This window comes from Entelurus aequoreus, linkage group LG10 (assembly GCF_033978785.1).
Source record: "Entelurus aequoreus isolate RoL-2023_Sb linkage group LG10, RoL_Eaeq_v1.1, whole genome shotgun sequence".
Classification (NCBI taxonomy): Eukaryota; Metazoa; Chordata; class Actinopteri; order Syngnathiformes; family Syngnathidae; genus Entelurus; species Entelurus aequoreus.
In genome coordinates, this window is record NC_084740.1 from 66,379,067 (window position 1) to 66,392,183 (window position 13,117).

Sequence of the window (13,117 nt, forward strand, 5' to 3'; positions counted from 1 at the left end):
CATGCTAACATTAGATTTTAAACATGATGCTAAGTTAGCAACATTAGCACAGCTATGTGAGCTACTACATTTTAACATCATGCCAGGTTAGCAACACTAGCATAGCTATGTGAGCTACGTGCTAACATGACATTTTAAACATATTGCTAGGTTAGCAACATTAGCACAGCTATGTGAGCTACATGCTAACATTAGATTTTAAACATGATGCTAAGTTAGCAACATTAGCACAGCTATGTGAGCTACATGCTAACATAACATTTTAAACGTGATGCTAAGTTAGCAACATTAGCATAGCTATGTGAGCTACATGCTAACATTACATTTTAAACGTGATGCTAAGTTAGCAAAATTGGCATAGCTATGTGAGCTACATGCTAACATTACATGTTAAACATATTGCTAGGTTAGCAACATTAGCATAGCTATGTGAGCTACATGCTAACATTACATTTTAAACATATTGCTACGTCAGCAACATTAGCTCAGCTATGCAAGGTACATGCTAACATTACATTTTAAACATATTGCTAAGTTAGCAACATTAGCATAGCTATGTGAGCTACATGCTAACATTACATTTTAAACGTGATGCTAAGTTAGCAAAATTAGCATAGCTATGTGAGCTACATGCTAACATTACATGTTAAACATATTGCTAGGTTAGCAACATTAGCATAGCTATGTGAGCTACATGCTAACATTACATTTTAAACATATTGCTACGTCAGCAACATTAGCTCAGCTATGCAAGGTACATGCTAACATTACATTTTAAACATATTGCTAAGTTAGCAACATTAGCATAGCTATGTGAGCTACATGCTAACATTACATTTAAACATGATGCTAAGTTAGCAACATTAGCATAGCTATGTGAGCTACATGCTAACATTACATTTCAAACGTATTGCTAGGTTAGCAGCATTAGCATAGCTATGTGAGCTACATGCTAACATTACATTTTAAACGTGATGCTAAGTTAGCAAATTAGCATAGCTATGTGAGCTACATGCTAACATTACATGTTAAACATATTGCTAGGTTAGCAACATTAGCACAGCTATGTGAGCTACATGCTAACATTAGATTTTAAACATGATGCTAAGTTAGCAACATTAGCACAGCTATGTGAGCTACATGCTAACATAACATTTTAAACGTGATGCTAAGTTAGCAACATTAGCATAGCTATGTGAGCTACATGCTAACATTGCATTTTAAACGTGATGCTAAGTTAGCAAAATTAGCATAGCTATGTGAGCTACATGCTAACATTACATTTCAAACGTATTGCTAGGTTAGCAGCATTAGCATAGCTATGTGAGCTACATGCTAAAATTACATTTTAAACATATTGCTACGTTAGCAACATTAGCTCAGCTATGCAAGGTACATGCTAACATTACATCTTAAACATATTGCTACGTTAGCAACATTAGCTCAGCTATGCAAGGTACATGCTAACATTACATTTTAAACATATTGCTAAGTTAGCAACATTAGCACAGCTATGTGAGCTACATGCTAAAATTACATTTTAAACATGATGCCAGGTTAGCTATGTGAGCTACATGCTAACATTACCAACATTATACATGACATACAATTCTCCTTCAGGACAAGATTTTGAACAAGCAAAGCAGAATTTTGGGTGTTTTTGCGACTAGTTTTGTCAATATTCTATTGATTACTGTGTTGTAAGCATTTTGCATTGTATTTAAGGAAATATTTTATGTATATTAATAATTGTTACTTTTCCATGAGTTGGATGAAATATGATAATACAAGTCTTGTTTTTATTACAAATGTTTTTGATGAACATTTATTTAGCCAGACAGAAAGAAATCAATATCTAGCAATGACATCAATAATGATGGAAATTAATATCATTTAAAAAAAAGATGCCGTTTTAATATTAATATTAAAATTGGCCTTTTTTGATTGCTGTTTTGTCAGGATGAAGAACAAGCTGTGGTACTTTGAGTTTGGCACCACAGAGACTCTTTCCTCCACCTGCAAGAAGATCAACCAGTGCATCCAGGTGGAGGTGAGTCCTCCAATCAATGACATCATCACCTTCTCATTCTACAGCAGTTACACAATCATCTTTGTAGTTTGCACATGTTGTCTGATGGGAGTTTGAAGGCATCTGTTGGTAGATTGAAGGCATTTACTGGTAGTTTGTAGGCATCTGTTGGTAGATTGAAGGCATTTACTGGTAGTTTGTAGGCATCTTTTGGTAGATTGAAGGCATTTACTGGTAGTTTGTAGGCATCTTTTGGTAGATTGAAGGCATCTTCTGCTAGTAGTTTGAAGGCATCTGCTGGTAGTTTGAAGGCATCTGCAGGTAGTTTGAAGGCATCTGCAGGTAGTTTGAAGGCATCTGCAGGTAGTTTGAAGGCATCTGCTGATAGTTTAAAAGAATACACTGGTAGTTAGAAGGTGTCCATTGGTAATTTGAGGGCATCTACTGGTAGTAAGAAGGCATCTACTGGTAGTTTGAAAGAATACACTGGTAGTTAGAAGGCGTCCATTGACAGTTTGAAGGCCTCTGCTTGTAGTAAGAAGGCATCTACTAGTAGTTTGAAAGAATACACTGGTAGTTGGAAGGCATCCATTGGTAGTTTGAAGGCATCTACTGGTAGTTTGAAAGAATACACTGGTAGTTGGAAGGCATCCGTTGGTAGTTTGAAGGCATCTACTGGTAGTTTGAAAGAATACACTGGTAATTGGAAGGCATCCATTGGTAGTTTGAAGGCATCTACTGGTAGTTTGAAAGAATACACTGGTAGTTGGAAGGCGTCCATTGGTAGTTTGAAGGCATCTACTGGTAGTTTGAAAGAATACACTGGTAGTTGGAAGGTGTCCATTGGTAGTTTGAAGGCATCTACTAGTAGTTTGAAAGAATACACTGGTAGTTGGAAGGCATCCATTGGTAGTTTGAAGGCATCTACTGGTAGTTTGAAAGAATACACTGGTAGTTGGAAGGCGTCCATTGGTAGTTTGAAGGCATCTACTGGTAGTTTGAAAGAATACACTGGTAGTTGGAAGACGTCCATTGGTAGTTTGAAGGCATCTACTGGTAGTTTGAAAGAATACACTGGTAGTTTGAAGGCATCCATTGGTAGTTTGAAGGCATCTACTGGTAGTAAGAAGGCATCTACTAGTAGTTTGAAAGAATACACTGGCAGTTGGAAGGCATCCATTGGTAGTTTGAAGGCATCTACTGGTAGTAAGAAGGCATCTACTGGTAGTTTGAAAGAATACTCTGGTAGTTAGAAGGCGTCCATTGGTAGTTTGAAGGCATCTACTGGTAGTTTGAAAGAATACACTGGTAGTTAGAAGGCGTCCACTGTAGGTTGTAGGCATCTGCTGGTAGTTTGAAAGAATACATTGGTAGTTAGAAGGCGTCCATAGGTAGTTTAAAGGCATCTACTGGTAGTAAGAAGGCATCTACTAGTAGTTTGAAAGAATACACTGGTAGTTGGAAGGCGTCCATTGGTAGTTTGAAGGCATCTACTGGTAGTTTGAAAGAATACACTGGTAGTTGGAAGGCGTCCATTGGTAGTTTGAAGGCATCTACTGGTAGTTTGAAAGAATACACTGGTAGTTGGAAGACGTCCATTGGTAGTTTGAAGGCATCTACTGGTAGTTTGAAAGAATACACTGGTAGTTTGAAGGCGTCCATTGGTAGTTTGAAGGCATCTACTGGTAGTAAGAAGGCATCTACTAGTAGTTTGAAAGAATACACTGGCAGTTGGAAGGCGTCCATTGGTAGTTTGAAAGCATCTACTGGTAGTTTGAAAGAATACACTGGTAGTTAGAAGGCGTCCATTGGTAGTTTGAAGGCATCTACTGGTAGTTTGAAAGAATACACTGGTAGTTAGAAGGTGTCCACTGTAGGTTGTAGGCATCTGCTGGTAGTTTGAAAGAATACATTGGTAGTTTGAAGGCGTCCATAGGTAGTTTAAAGGCATCTACTGGTAGTAAGAAGGCATCTACTAGTAGTTTGAAAGAATACACTGGTAGTTGGAAGGCGTCCATTGGTAGTTTGAAAGCATCTACTGGTAGTTTGAAAGAATACACTGGTAGTTGGAAGGCGTCCATTGGTAGTTTGAAGGCATCTACTGGTAGTTTGAAAGAATACACTGGTAGTTGGAAGACGTCCATTGGTAGTTTGAAGGCATCTACTGGTAGTTTGAAAAAATACACTGGTAGTTTGAAGGCGTCCATTGGTAGTTTGAAGGCATCTACTAGCAGTTTGAAAGAATACACTGGCAGTTGGAAGGCATCCATTGGTAGTTTGAAAGCATATACTGGTAGTTTGAAAGAATACACTGGTAGTTAGAAGGCATCCATTGGTAGTTTGAAGGCATCTACTGGTAGTTTGAAAGAATACATTAGTAGTTAGAAGACGTCCATTGGTAGTTTGAAGGCATCTACTGGTAGTTTGAAAGAATAAACTGGTAGTTAGAAGTTGTCTATTGGTAGTTTGAAGGCATCTACTGGTAGTTTGAAAAAAATACATTGGTAGTTAGAAGACGTGCATTGGTAGTTTGAAGGCATCTGCAGGTAGTTTGAAAGAGTACACTGGTAGTTAGAAGGTGTCCATTGGTAGTATGAAGGCATCTACTGGTAGTTTCTTTGCGTCCTGCAGTGTGATGGCATCATTTTGGACCTCAGCAACGCGTCCTTGGAAGGCGTGGCCGTGCTCAACATTCCCAGCATGCACGGCGGCTCCAACCTGTGGGGTGAGTCCAAGAAGAGGAGGAAGTACAAGCGCACGAGCAGGAAGTTTCCTGACAGCAGAACCCTCACCGACCCCAAGGAACTCAAGTTTTGCATGCAAGGTGAGTGGTAGGAATAATATTATATTTATATATACTACAAATTCTTCTTCAGAACAATTATTATGATTATTTATATATACTATCATTTCCTTCTTCATAACAACAATTATTATGAATGTTTAATCATCTTTGTTATTAGAATTATTGTAAGAAGTAAATAATAACAAAGGAACTCTGGATGACATCTCAGTGGATCACTCTAGTCCCATTTTAGTGTGAAGCACAGAATGTTTAGTACTTGTGTTAGTACTCCTTCTTCCACACCAAAGTATACACACCTTCTTCCACACCAAAGTATACACACCTTCTTCCACACCAAAGTATACACACCTTCTTCCACACCAAAGTATACACACCTTCTTCTACACCAAAGTATACACACCTTCTTCCACACCAAAGTATACACACCTTCTTCCACACCAAAGTATACACACCTTCTTCCACACCAAAGTATACACACCTTCTTCTACACCAGAGTATACACACCTTCTTCTTGTACACCAAAGTATACACACCTTCTTGTACAATAAAGTATACACACCTTCTTCCACACCAAAGTATACACACCTTCTTCCACACCAAAGTATACACACCTTCTTCCACACCAAAGTATACACACCTTCTTCTACACCAGAGTATACACACCTTCTTCTTGTACACCAAAGTATACACACCTTCTTGTACAATAAAGTATGCACACCTTCTTGTACACCAAAGTATACACACCTTCTTGTACACCAAAATATACACACCTTCTTGTACACCAAAGTATAGACTCCTTCTTCTACACCAAAGTAAACACACCTTCTTGTACACCAAAATATACACACTTTCTTGTACAACAAAGTATACACACCTTCTTCTTGTACCCCAAAGTATACACACCTTCTTCTACACCAGAGTATACACACCTTCTTTGTGTACACCAAAGTATACACACCTTCTTCTACACCAGAGTATACACACCTTCTTCTTGTACACCAAAGTATACACACCTTCTTGTACAATAAAGTATGCACACCTTCTTGTACACCAAAGTATACACACTTTCTTGTACACTAAAATATGCACACCTTCTTGTACACCAAAGTACAGACTCCTTCTTCAACACCAAAGTATACACACCTTCTTGTACACCAAAATATACACACCTTCTTGTACACCAAAGTACAGACTCCTTCTTCTACACCAAAGTATACACACCTTCTTGTACACCAAAATATACACACCTTCTTGTACACCAAAGTATACACACCTTCTTGTACAATAAAGTATGCACACCTTCTTGTACACCAAAGTATACACACCTTCTTGTACACCAAAATATACACACCTTCTTCTACACCAAAGTATAGACTCCTTCTTCTACACCAAAGTAAACACACCTTCTTCTACCTCAAAATATACACACCTTCTTGTACAACAAAGTGTACACACCTTCTTCTACACTAAAGTATACACACCTTCTCGTACACTAAAATATACACACCTTCTTGTACAACAAAGTATGCACACCTTCTTCTACACCAAAGTATGCACACCTTCTACACTAAAGTATACACAATTTATTCTGCACCAAAGTATACACACTTTCTTCTACAGTAAAGTATACACATTTTTTTCACACTAAAGTATACACACCTTCTTCTACACCAACGTATGCACACCTTCTCCCACACCAAACTATACACACCTTCTTCCACACCAGAGTATACACACCTTCTTGTACATGGAAGTATACACTCCTTCTTCTACACTAAAGTATACACACCTTCTTCCACACTAAAGTATACACACCTTCTTGTACACTAAAGTATACACAACTTCTTCTACACCAAAGTATACACACCTTCTTCCACACCAAAGTATACAAACATTCTTGTACATGGAAGTATACACTCTCTCCTGTACACCCAAATATACACACCTTCTTCCAAACCAAAGTATACACACCTTCTTGTACATAGAAGTATACACTCCTTCCACACCAAAATATGCACACCTTATTCTAAACCAAAGTATACAGTCCTTCTCGTACACTAAAGTATACACACCTTCTTCTACACCAAAGCATACACACCTTCTTGTACACTAAAGTATACACACCTTCTTGTACACCAAAGTATACACACCTTCTTCTACACTAAACTATACACACTTTATTCTACACTAAAGTATACACATCTTGTACACCAAAGTATATATACCCTCTTGTACACCAAAGTATACACACCTTCTACACCAAAGTATACACACCTTCTACACCAAAGTATACACAACTTATTCTACACAAAGGTATACACAATTTATTCTACACTAAAGTATACACACCTTCTTTTACACCAAAGTATACACACCTTATTCTACAGCAAAGTATACACAGCTTCATCTACACTAAATTATACACACTTTATTCTACACTAAAATATACACAACTTCTTCTACATTATATCATACACACATTCTTCTACACTAAGGTATACACACCTTCTTGTACACCAAAGTATACACACCTTCTTCTACACTAAAGTATACACACTTTCTTCTACACTCAAGTATACACACCTTCTTGTACACTAAAGTATACACACCTTCTTCTACACTAAGGTATACACACCTTCTTGTACACTCAAGTATACACACCTTCTTCTACACTCAAGTATACACACCTTCTTCTACACTCAAGTATACACACCTTCTTCTACACTCAAGTATACACACCTTCTTCTACACTCAAGTATACACACCTTCTTCTACACTCAAGTATACACACCTTCTTGCACATGGAAGTATATGCTAGTTCTTGTACATGGAAATGTCCATGAACACAAAAGTGTACACACGTTTTTGTACACAGAATTGTACATGTACATGAAGTATACACACGTTCCTGTACATGAAGTATACACATTCTTTTATAGAGAAGTTGTCATATACACGGAAGTGTACACATGTTCTTCTGCACAGAAGTCTACAATTACACACCTTATTCTACAGAAAGCCAGACACTCACACAACACTGGGATGTTTCCTGCTACAACAACTCTGGGTGAATATTTTCTTCAAAAACACTGTTACGTTTTTCTTCTCACACACCATTGTGGGACTTTTCTGCTCACACAACACTGTGGGACGGTTCTGCTCACACAGCACTGTGGACATTTTCTGCTCACACAACCCTGTGGGACGGTTCTGCTCACACAGCAAAAAAAAAAGACCTTTCTTCTTGCACAACACTGTATTACCTTTCTGCTCACACAACACTGTGCAAATGTTCTGCTCACACAACACTGTGGGACTTTTCTTCTCACACAACATTGTTGGACTTTTCTTCTCATACAACACTGTAGGACTTTTCTTCTCGCACAACATTGTTGGACTTTTCTGCCCACACAACACTGTGGGACTTGTCTTGTTACACACCACTGTGGAACGTTTCTGCTCACACAACAACATAGGACCTTTCTGCTCACACAACACTGTGAAAATTTCCTTCTCACACAAAACTCTGGGACTTTTCCTCTCACACAACACTGTGGGACTTTTCCTTCTCACACAACATTGTTGAACTTTTCCTTCTCACACAACATTGTTGGACTTTTCTTTCTCACACAACACTGTGGGAGCGTCAGCAGTGCTGCTCTGTGGTGTCTGAAGGTCCATGATGAAGGTCCGTCCACCATGTTACTGCACTCATCACGACAGTGGAGCCATGTTTAGTTTTGAAGTAGATGACAGCTGCTTGTCCTGCTCACACAACACTGTGGGAATTTTCGTCTCACACATTACTGTATGTGCTTTTCTTCTCACACAGCACTAAGACTTTTCTTCTCACACAACACTGTGGGAATGTTCCTCTCACACAACAGTGTGGGACTTTTCTTCTCACACAACACTGTGGGACTTTTCCTCTCACACAACACTGTGGGACTTTTCCTCTCACACAACGCTGTGGGACTTTTCTTCTCACAACACTGTGGGACTTTTCCTCTAACACAACGCTGTGGGACTTTTCTTCTCACACAACACTGTGGGATTTTCTTCTCACACAACGCTGTGGGACTTTTCTTCTCACACAACACTGTGGGACTTTTCCTCTAACACAATGCTGTGGGACTTTTACTCTCACACAATGCTCTGGGACTTTTCTTCTCACACAACACTGTGGGACTTTTCCTCTCACACAACACTGTGGGACTTTTCCTCTAACACAAAGCTGTGGGACTTTTCCTCTCGCACAGCGCTGTGGGACATTTCCTCTCGCACAACGCTGTGGGACTTTTCCTCTCGCACAACGTTGTGGGACTTTTCCTCTCACACAACACTGTAGGACTTTTCTTCTCACACAACACTGTGGGACTTTTCCTCTCACACAACGCTGTGGGACTTTTCTTCTCACACAACGCTGTGGGACTTTTCCTCTCACACAACGCTGTGGGACTTTTCCTCTCACACAACACTGTGGGACTTTTCCTCTAACACAATGCTGTGGGACTTTTCCTCTTACACAACGCTGTGGGACTTTTCTTCTCACACAACACTGCTAGCTTGCATGCTAAATGCTAACTGCCAAAGCACCCTTTCCAGAAAACACAAAAGCTGCAAAGCATCCTGGGAAAGTGGCTGACCTTACAGTGAGGTCTGTTTTAAGATGTGTAGCGAAGCCAATAATCCAAACTAGGTCATTTTGACTGGCAGAATGTCCAGGGTGTACCCCGCCTTCCGCCCGAATGCAGCTGAGATACGCTCCAGCACCCCCCGCGGCCCTAAAAAGGGACAAGCGGTATAAAATGGATGGATGGATTGGAATCCATCCTTTCATCATTATCGAGGTAAACGTCATCACGCGCTGACACAAAACACTTCCTGTTTGAATGGCGCGCTGATGGCGGAGTGGAAGCCGCCGTGCTCTCTCACGCCGCCGGGCTCCGTGGAGCAAGCGTGAAAGAACGCTGCTGCTTCTCAGCGAGGTAGAATCTAAAAATAGACGCTTACATAAATCAGCAATGCATGCTGGGAAGGACTTTGTCTTTGTTGTCAATGCCAGCGAATGACTCCATCAGTCAAGATTGATTAGTATTACGCAATAGAAATATCATTATTGATTGATTGGTTCTTTTTTCATCATAACAAAATTAATGATATAATTATTGTGAATCATTAGAGATTGTTTATTTTTTAATCCTAACAAAATAAAAAATATAATTCTTGTGAATCATTAGAGATTTTTTATTTTTTTATCATAATAAAATTAATAATATAATTCTGTGAATCATTCAGTGAAGGAATATTATTCGTTAAAACTAAAACAAAACCACAATTTAATCACCACTCATTTCATGACTAGTTATGTGTTTTAGTTCTAGTTGTGTTCAAGTTCTAACTGTCTACTAGTGCTAGTTTTGTACTCTAGTTTGAGTTTTTTGTTCTAGTTATGTCTTATAGTTATGTATTCTAGTTGTGTTCTAGTTTTAGTTACGCAAAGAACATCAACAAAACAAAAAACAGCAACAAGAAGAACATGAACAAAAAAACAGTACAAGAAACAACAAAAAACAGCAACAAGAACATCAACAAAACAACAAAAAACAGCAACAAGAAGAACATTAACAAAAACAGTATAAGAACAACAAAAACAACAGAAAACAGCAACAAGAAGAACAAAACAACAACAACAAAACAGCACAAAAACAAGAACAACAAAAAGTAGCAACAAGAAAAACAACAAGAACATCAACAAAACATAAAACAGCAACAAGAAGAACATGAACAAAAAACAGTACAAGAACAACAAAAAACAGCAACAAGAACATCAACAAAACAACAAAAATATCAACAAGAAGAACATTAACAAAAACAGTATAAGAACAACAAAAACAACAGAAAACAGCAACAAGAAAAACAAAACAACAACAAAAAACAGCACAAAAACAAGAACAACAAAAAACAGCAACAAGAAAAACAACAAGAACATCAACAAAACAAAAAACAGCACCAAGAACATCAACAAAAAACAGTACAAGAACAAAAAACAGCAACAAGAACATGAACAAAACAAAAAAACAGCAACAAGAACATTAACAAAAAACAGTATAAGAACAACAAAAACCAGAAGAATAACAACAAAACAACAAGAAGAAGAACAATAACAACAAGAACAAAAAAACAGCAAAAACAACAAGAAAAGAACAACAAAAGCGGCAAAAACCACAAAAAACAGCAAAAACAACAAGAAAGGAACAACAGGAACAACATAAAACAGCAAAAACAAGAAGAACAACAAAAACAAGAAGAAGAATAACAACAAGAAGAACAACAAAAAACAAGAAGAAGAAGAAAAAGAACAATAAGAATAACAAGAAGGCTGCAGTTGACATGTTGGGCCACTAGAAGGCGACTTGATTGAACAAGATGGCCGCTAACAAGCTTTGTTATTGTTGTTGCAGACTTCAGCGACCAGCTGCTGGAGGTGGTGGGTCTGGAAGGCGCCATGGAGATGGGTCAGATCTACACGGGACTGAAGAGCGCCGGACGTCGGCTGGCTCAGTGCACCAATGTCACCATCAGGTGGAACAACTTCTGTCATGATCACATATTACACAGATGTTCACTCTGACCATATATTACACAGGTGTTCTATCATGATCATATATTACACAGATGTTCACTCTGACCATATATTACACAGGTGTTCTATCATGATCATATATTACACAGATGTTCACTCTGACCATATATTACACAGGTGTTCTATCATGATCATATATTACACAGATGTTCACTCTGATCATATATTACACAGATGTTCTATCATGATCATATATTACACAGATGTTCTATCATGATCATATATTACACAGATGTTCACTCTGACCATATATTACACAGGTGTTCTATCATGATCATATATTACACAGATGTTCTATCATGATCATATATTACACAGATGTTCACTCTGACCATATATTACACAGATGTTCTATCATGATCATATATTACACAGATGTTCACTTCTTCCATCATAATTATGATCATATATTACACAGATGTTCACTCTGATCATATATTACACAGATGTTCTATCATGATCATATATTACACAGATGTTCTATCATGATCATATATTACACAGATGTTCACTCTGACCATATATTACACAGGTGTTCTATCATGATCATATATTACACAGATGTTCACTCTGACCATATATTACACAGATGTTCTATCATGATCATATATTACACAGATGTTCACTTCTTCCATCATAATTATGATCATATATTACACAGATGTTCACTCTGATCATATATTACACAGATGTTCTATCATGATCATATATTACACAGATGTTCTATCATGATCATATATTACACAGATGTTCACTCTGACCATATATTACACAGGTGTTCTATCATGATCATATATTACACAGATGTTCACTCTGACCATATATTACACAGATGTTCTATCATGATCATATATTACACAGATGTTCACTTCTTCCATCATAATTATGATCATATATTACACAGATGTTCACTCTGATCATATATTACACAGATGTTCACTCTGATCATATATGACACAGATGTTCACTCTGATCATATATTACACAGATGTTCACTTCTTCCATCATAATTATGATCACATATGACACAGATGTTCACTCTGATCATATATTACACAGATGTTCACTTCTTCCATCATAATTATGATCATATATGACACAGATGTTCACTCTGATCATATATTACACAGATGTTCACTTCTTCCATCATAATTATGATCATATATTACACAGATGTTCACTCTGATCATATATTACACAGATGTTCACTTCTTCCATCATAATTATGATCACATATGACACAGATGTTCACTCTGATCATATATTACACAGATGTTCACTCTGATCATATATTACACAGATGTTCACTTCTTCCATCATAATTATGATCATATATTACACAGATGTTCACTCTGATCATATATTACACAGATGTTCACTCTGATCATATATGACACAGATGTTCACTCTGATCATATATTACACAGATGTTCACTTCTTCCATCATAATTATGATCATATATTACACAGATGTTCACTCTGATCATATATGACACAGATGTTCACTCTGATCATATATTACACAGATGTTTACTTCTTCCAGCATAATTATGATCATATATTACACAGATGTTCACTCTGATCATATATGACACAGATGTTCACTCTGATCATATATTAGACAGATGTTCTCTTC

At 37.6% G+C, this 13,117-nt stretch overlaps 2 protein-coding genes across 4 annotated transcripts in view; one reads left to right on the plus strand and one right to left on the minus strand.

Annotated features, from left to right (window-relative positions):
* fhip1b (FHF complex subunit HOOK interacting protein 1B) overlaps positions 1 to 13,117 on the minus strand; it is a 716,414-nt gene that overhangs the window by 494,217 nt on the left and 209,080 nt on the right. The window lies entirely within an intron of this gene.
* Positions 1 to 13,117, plus strand: part of LOC133658934 (diacylglycerol kinase beta) — a 125,686-nt gene that overhangs the window by 107,882 nt on the left and 4,687 nt on the right. For all 3 annotated transcript variants that reach the window (XM_062061460.1, XM_062061462.1, XM_062061461.1), the window contains 3 exons: positions 1,960 to 2,050; positions 4,661 to 4,853; positions 11,300 to 11,420. In XM_062061460.1, coding sequence (XP_061917444.1) covers positions 1,960 to 2,050; positions 4,661 to 4,853; positions 11,300 to 11,420 — 405 coding nt within the window. The remainder of the gene's footprint in view (positions 1 to 1,959; positions 2,051 to 4,660; positions 4,854 to 11,299; positions 11,421 to 13,117) is intronic.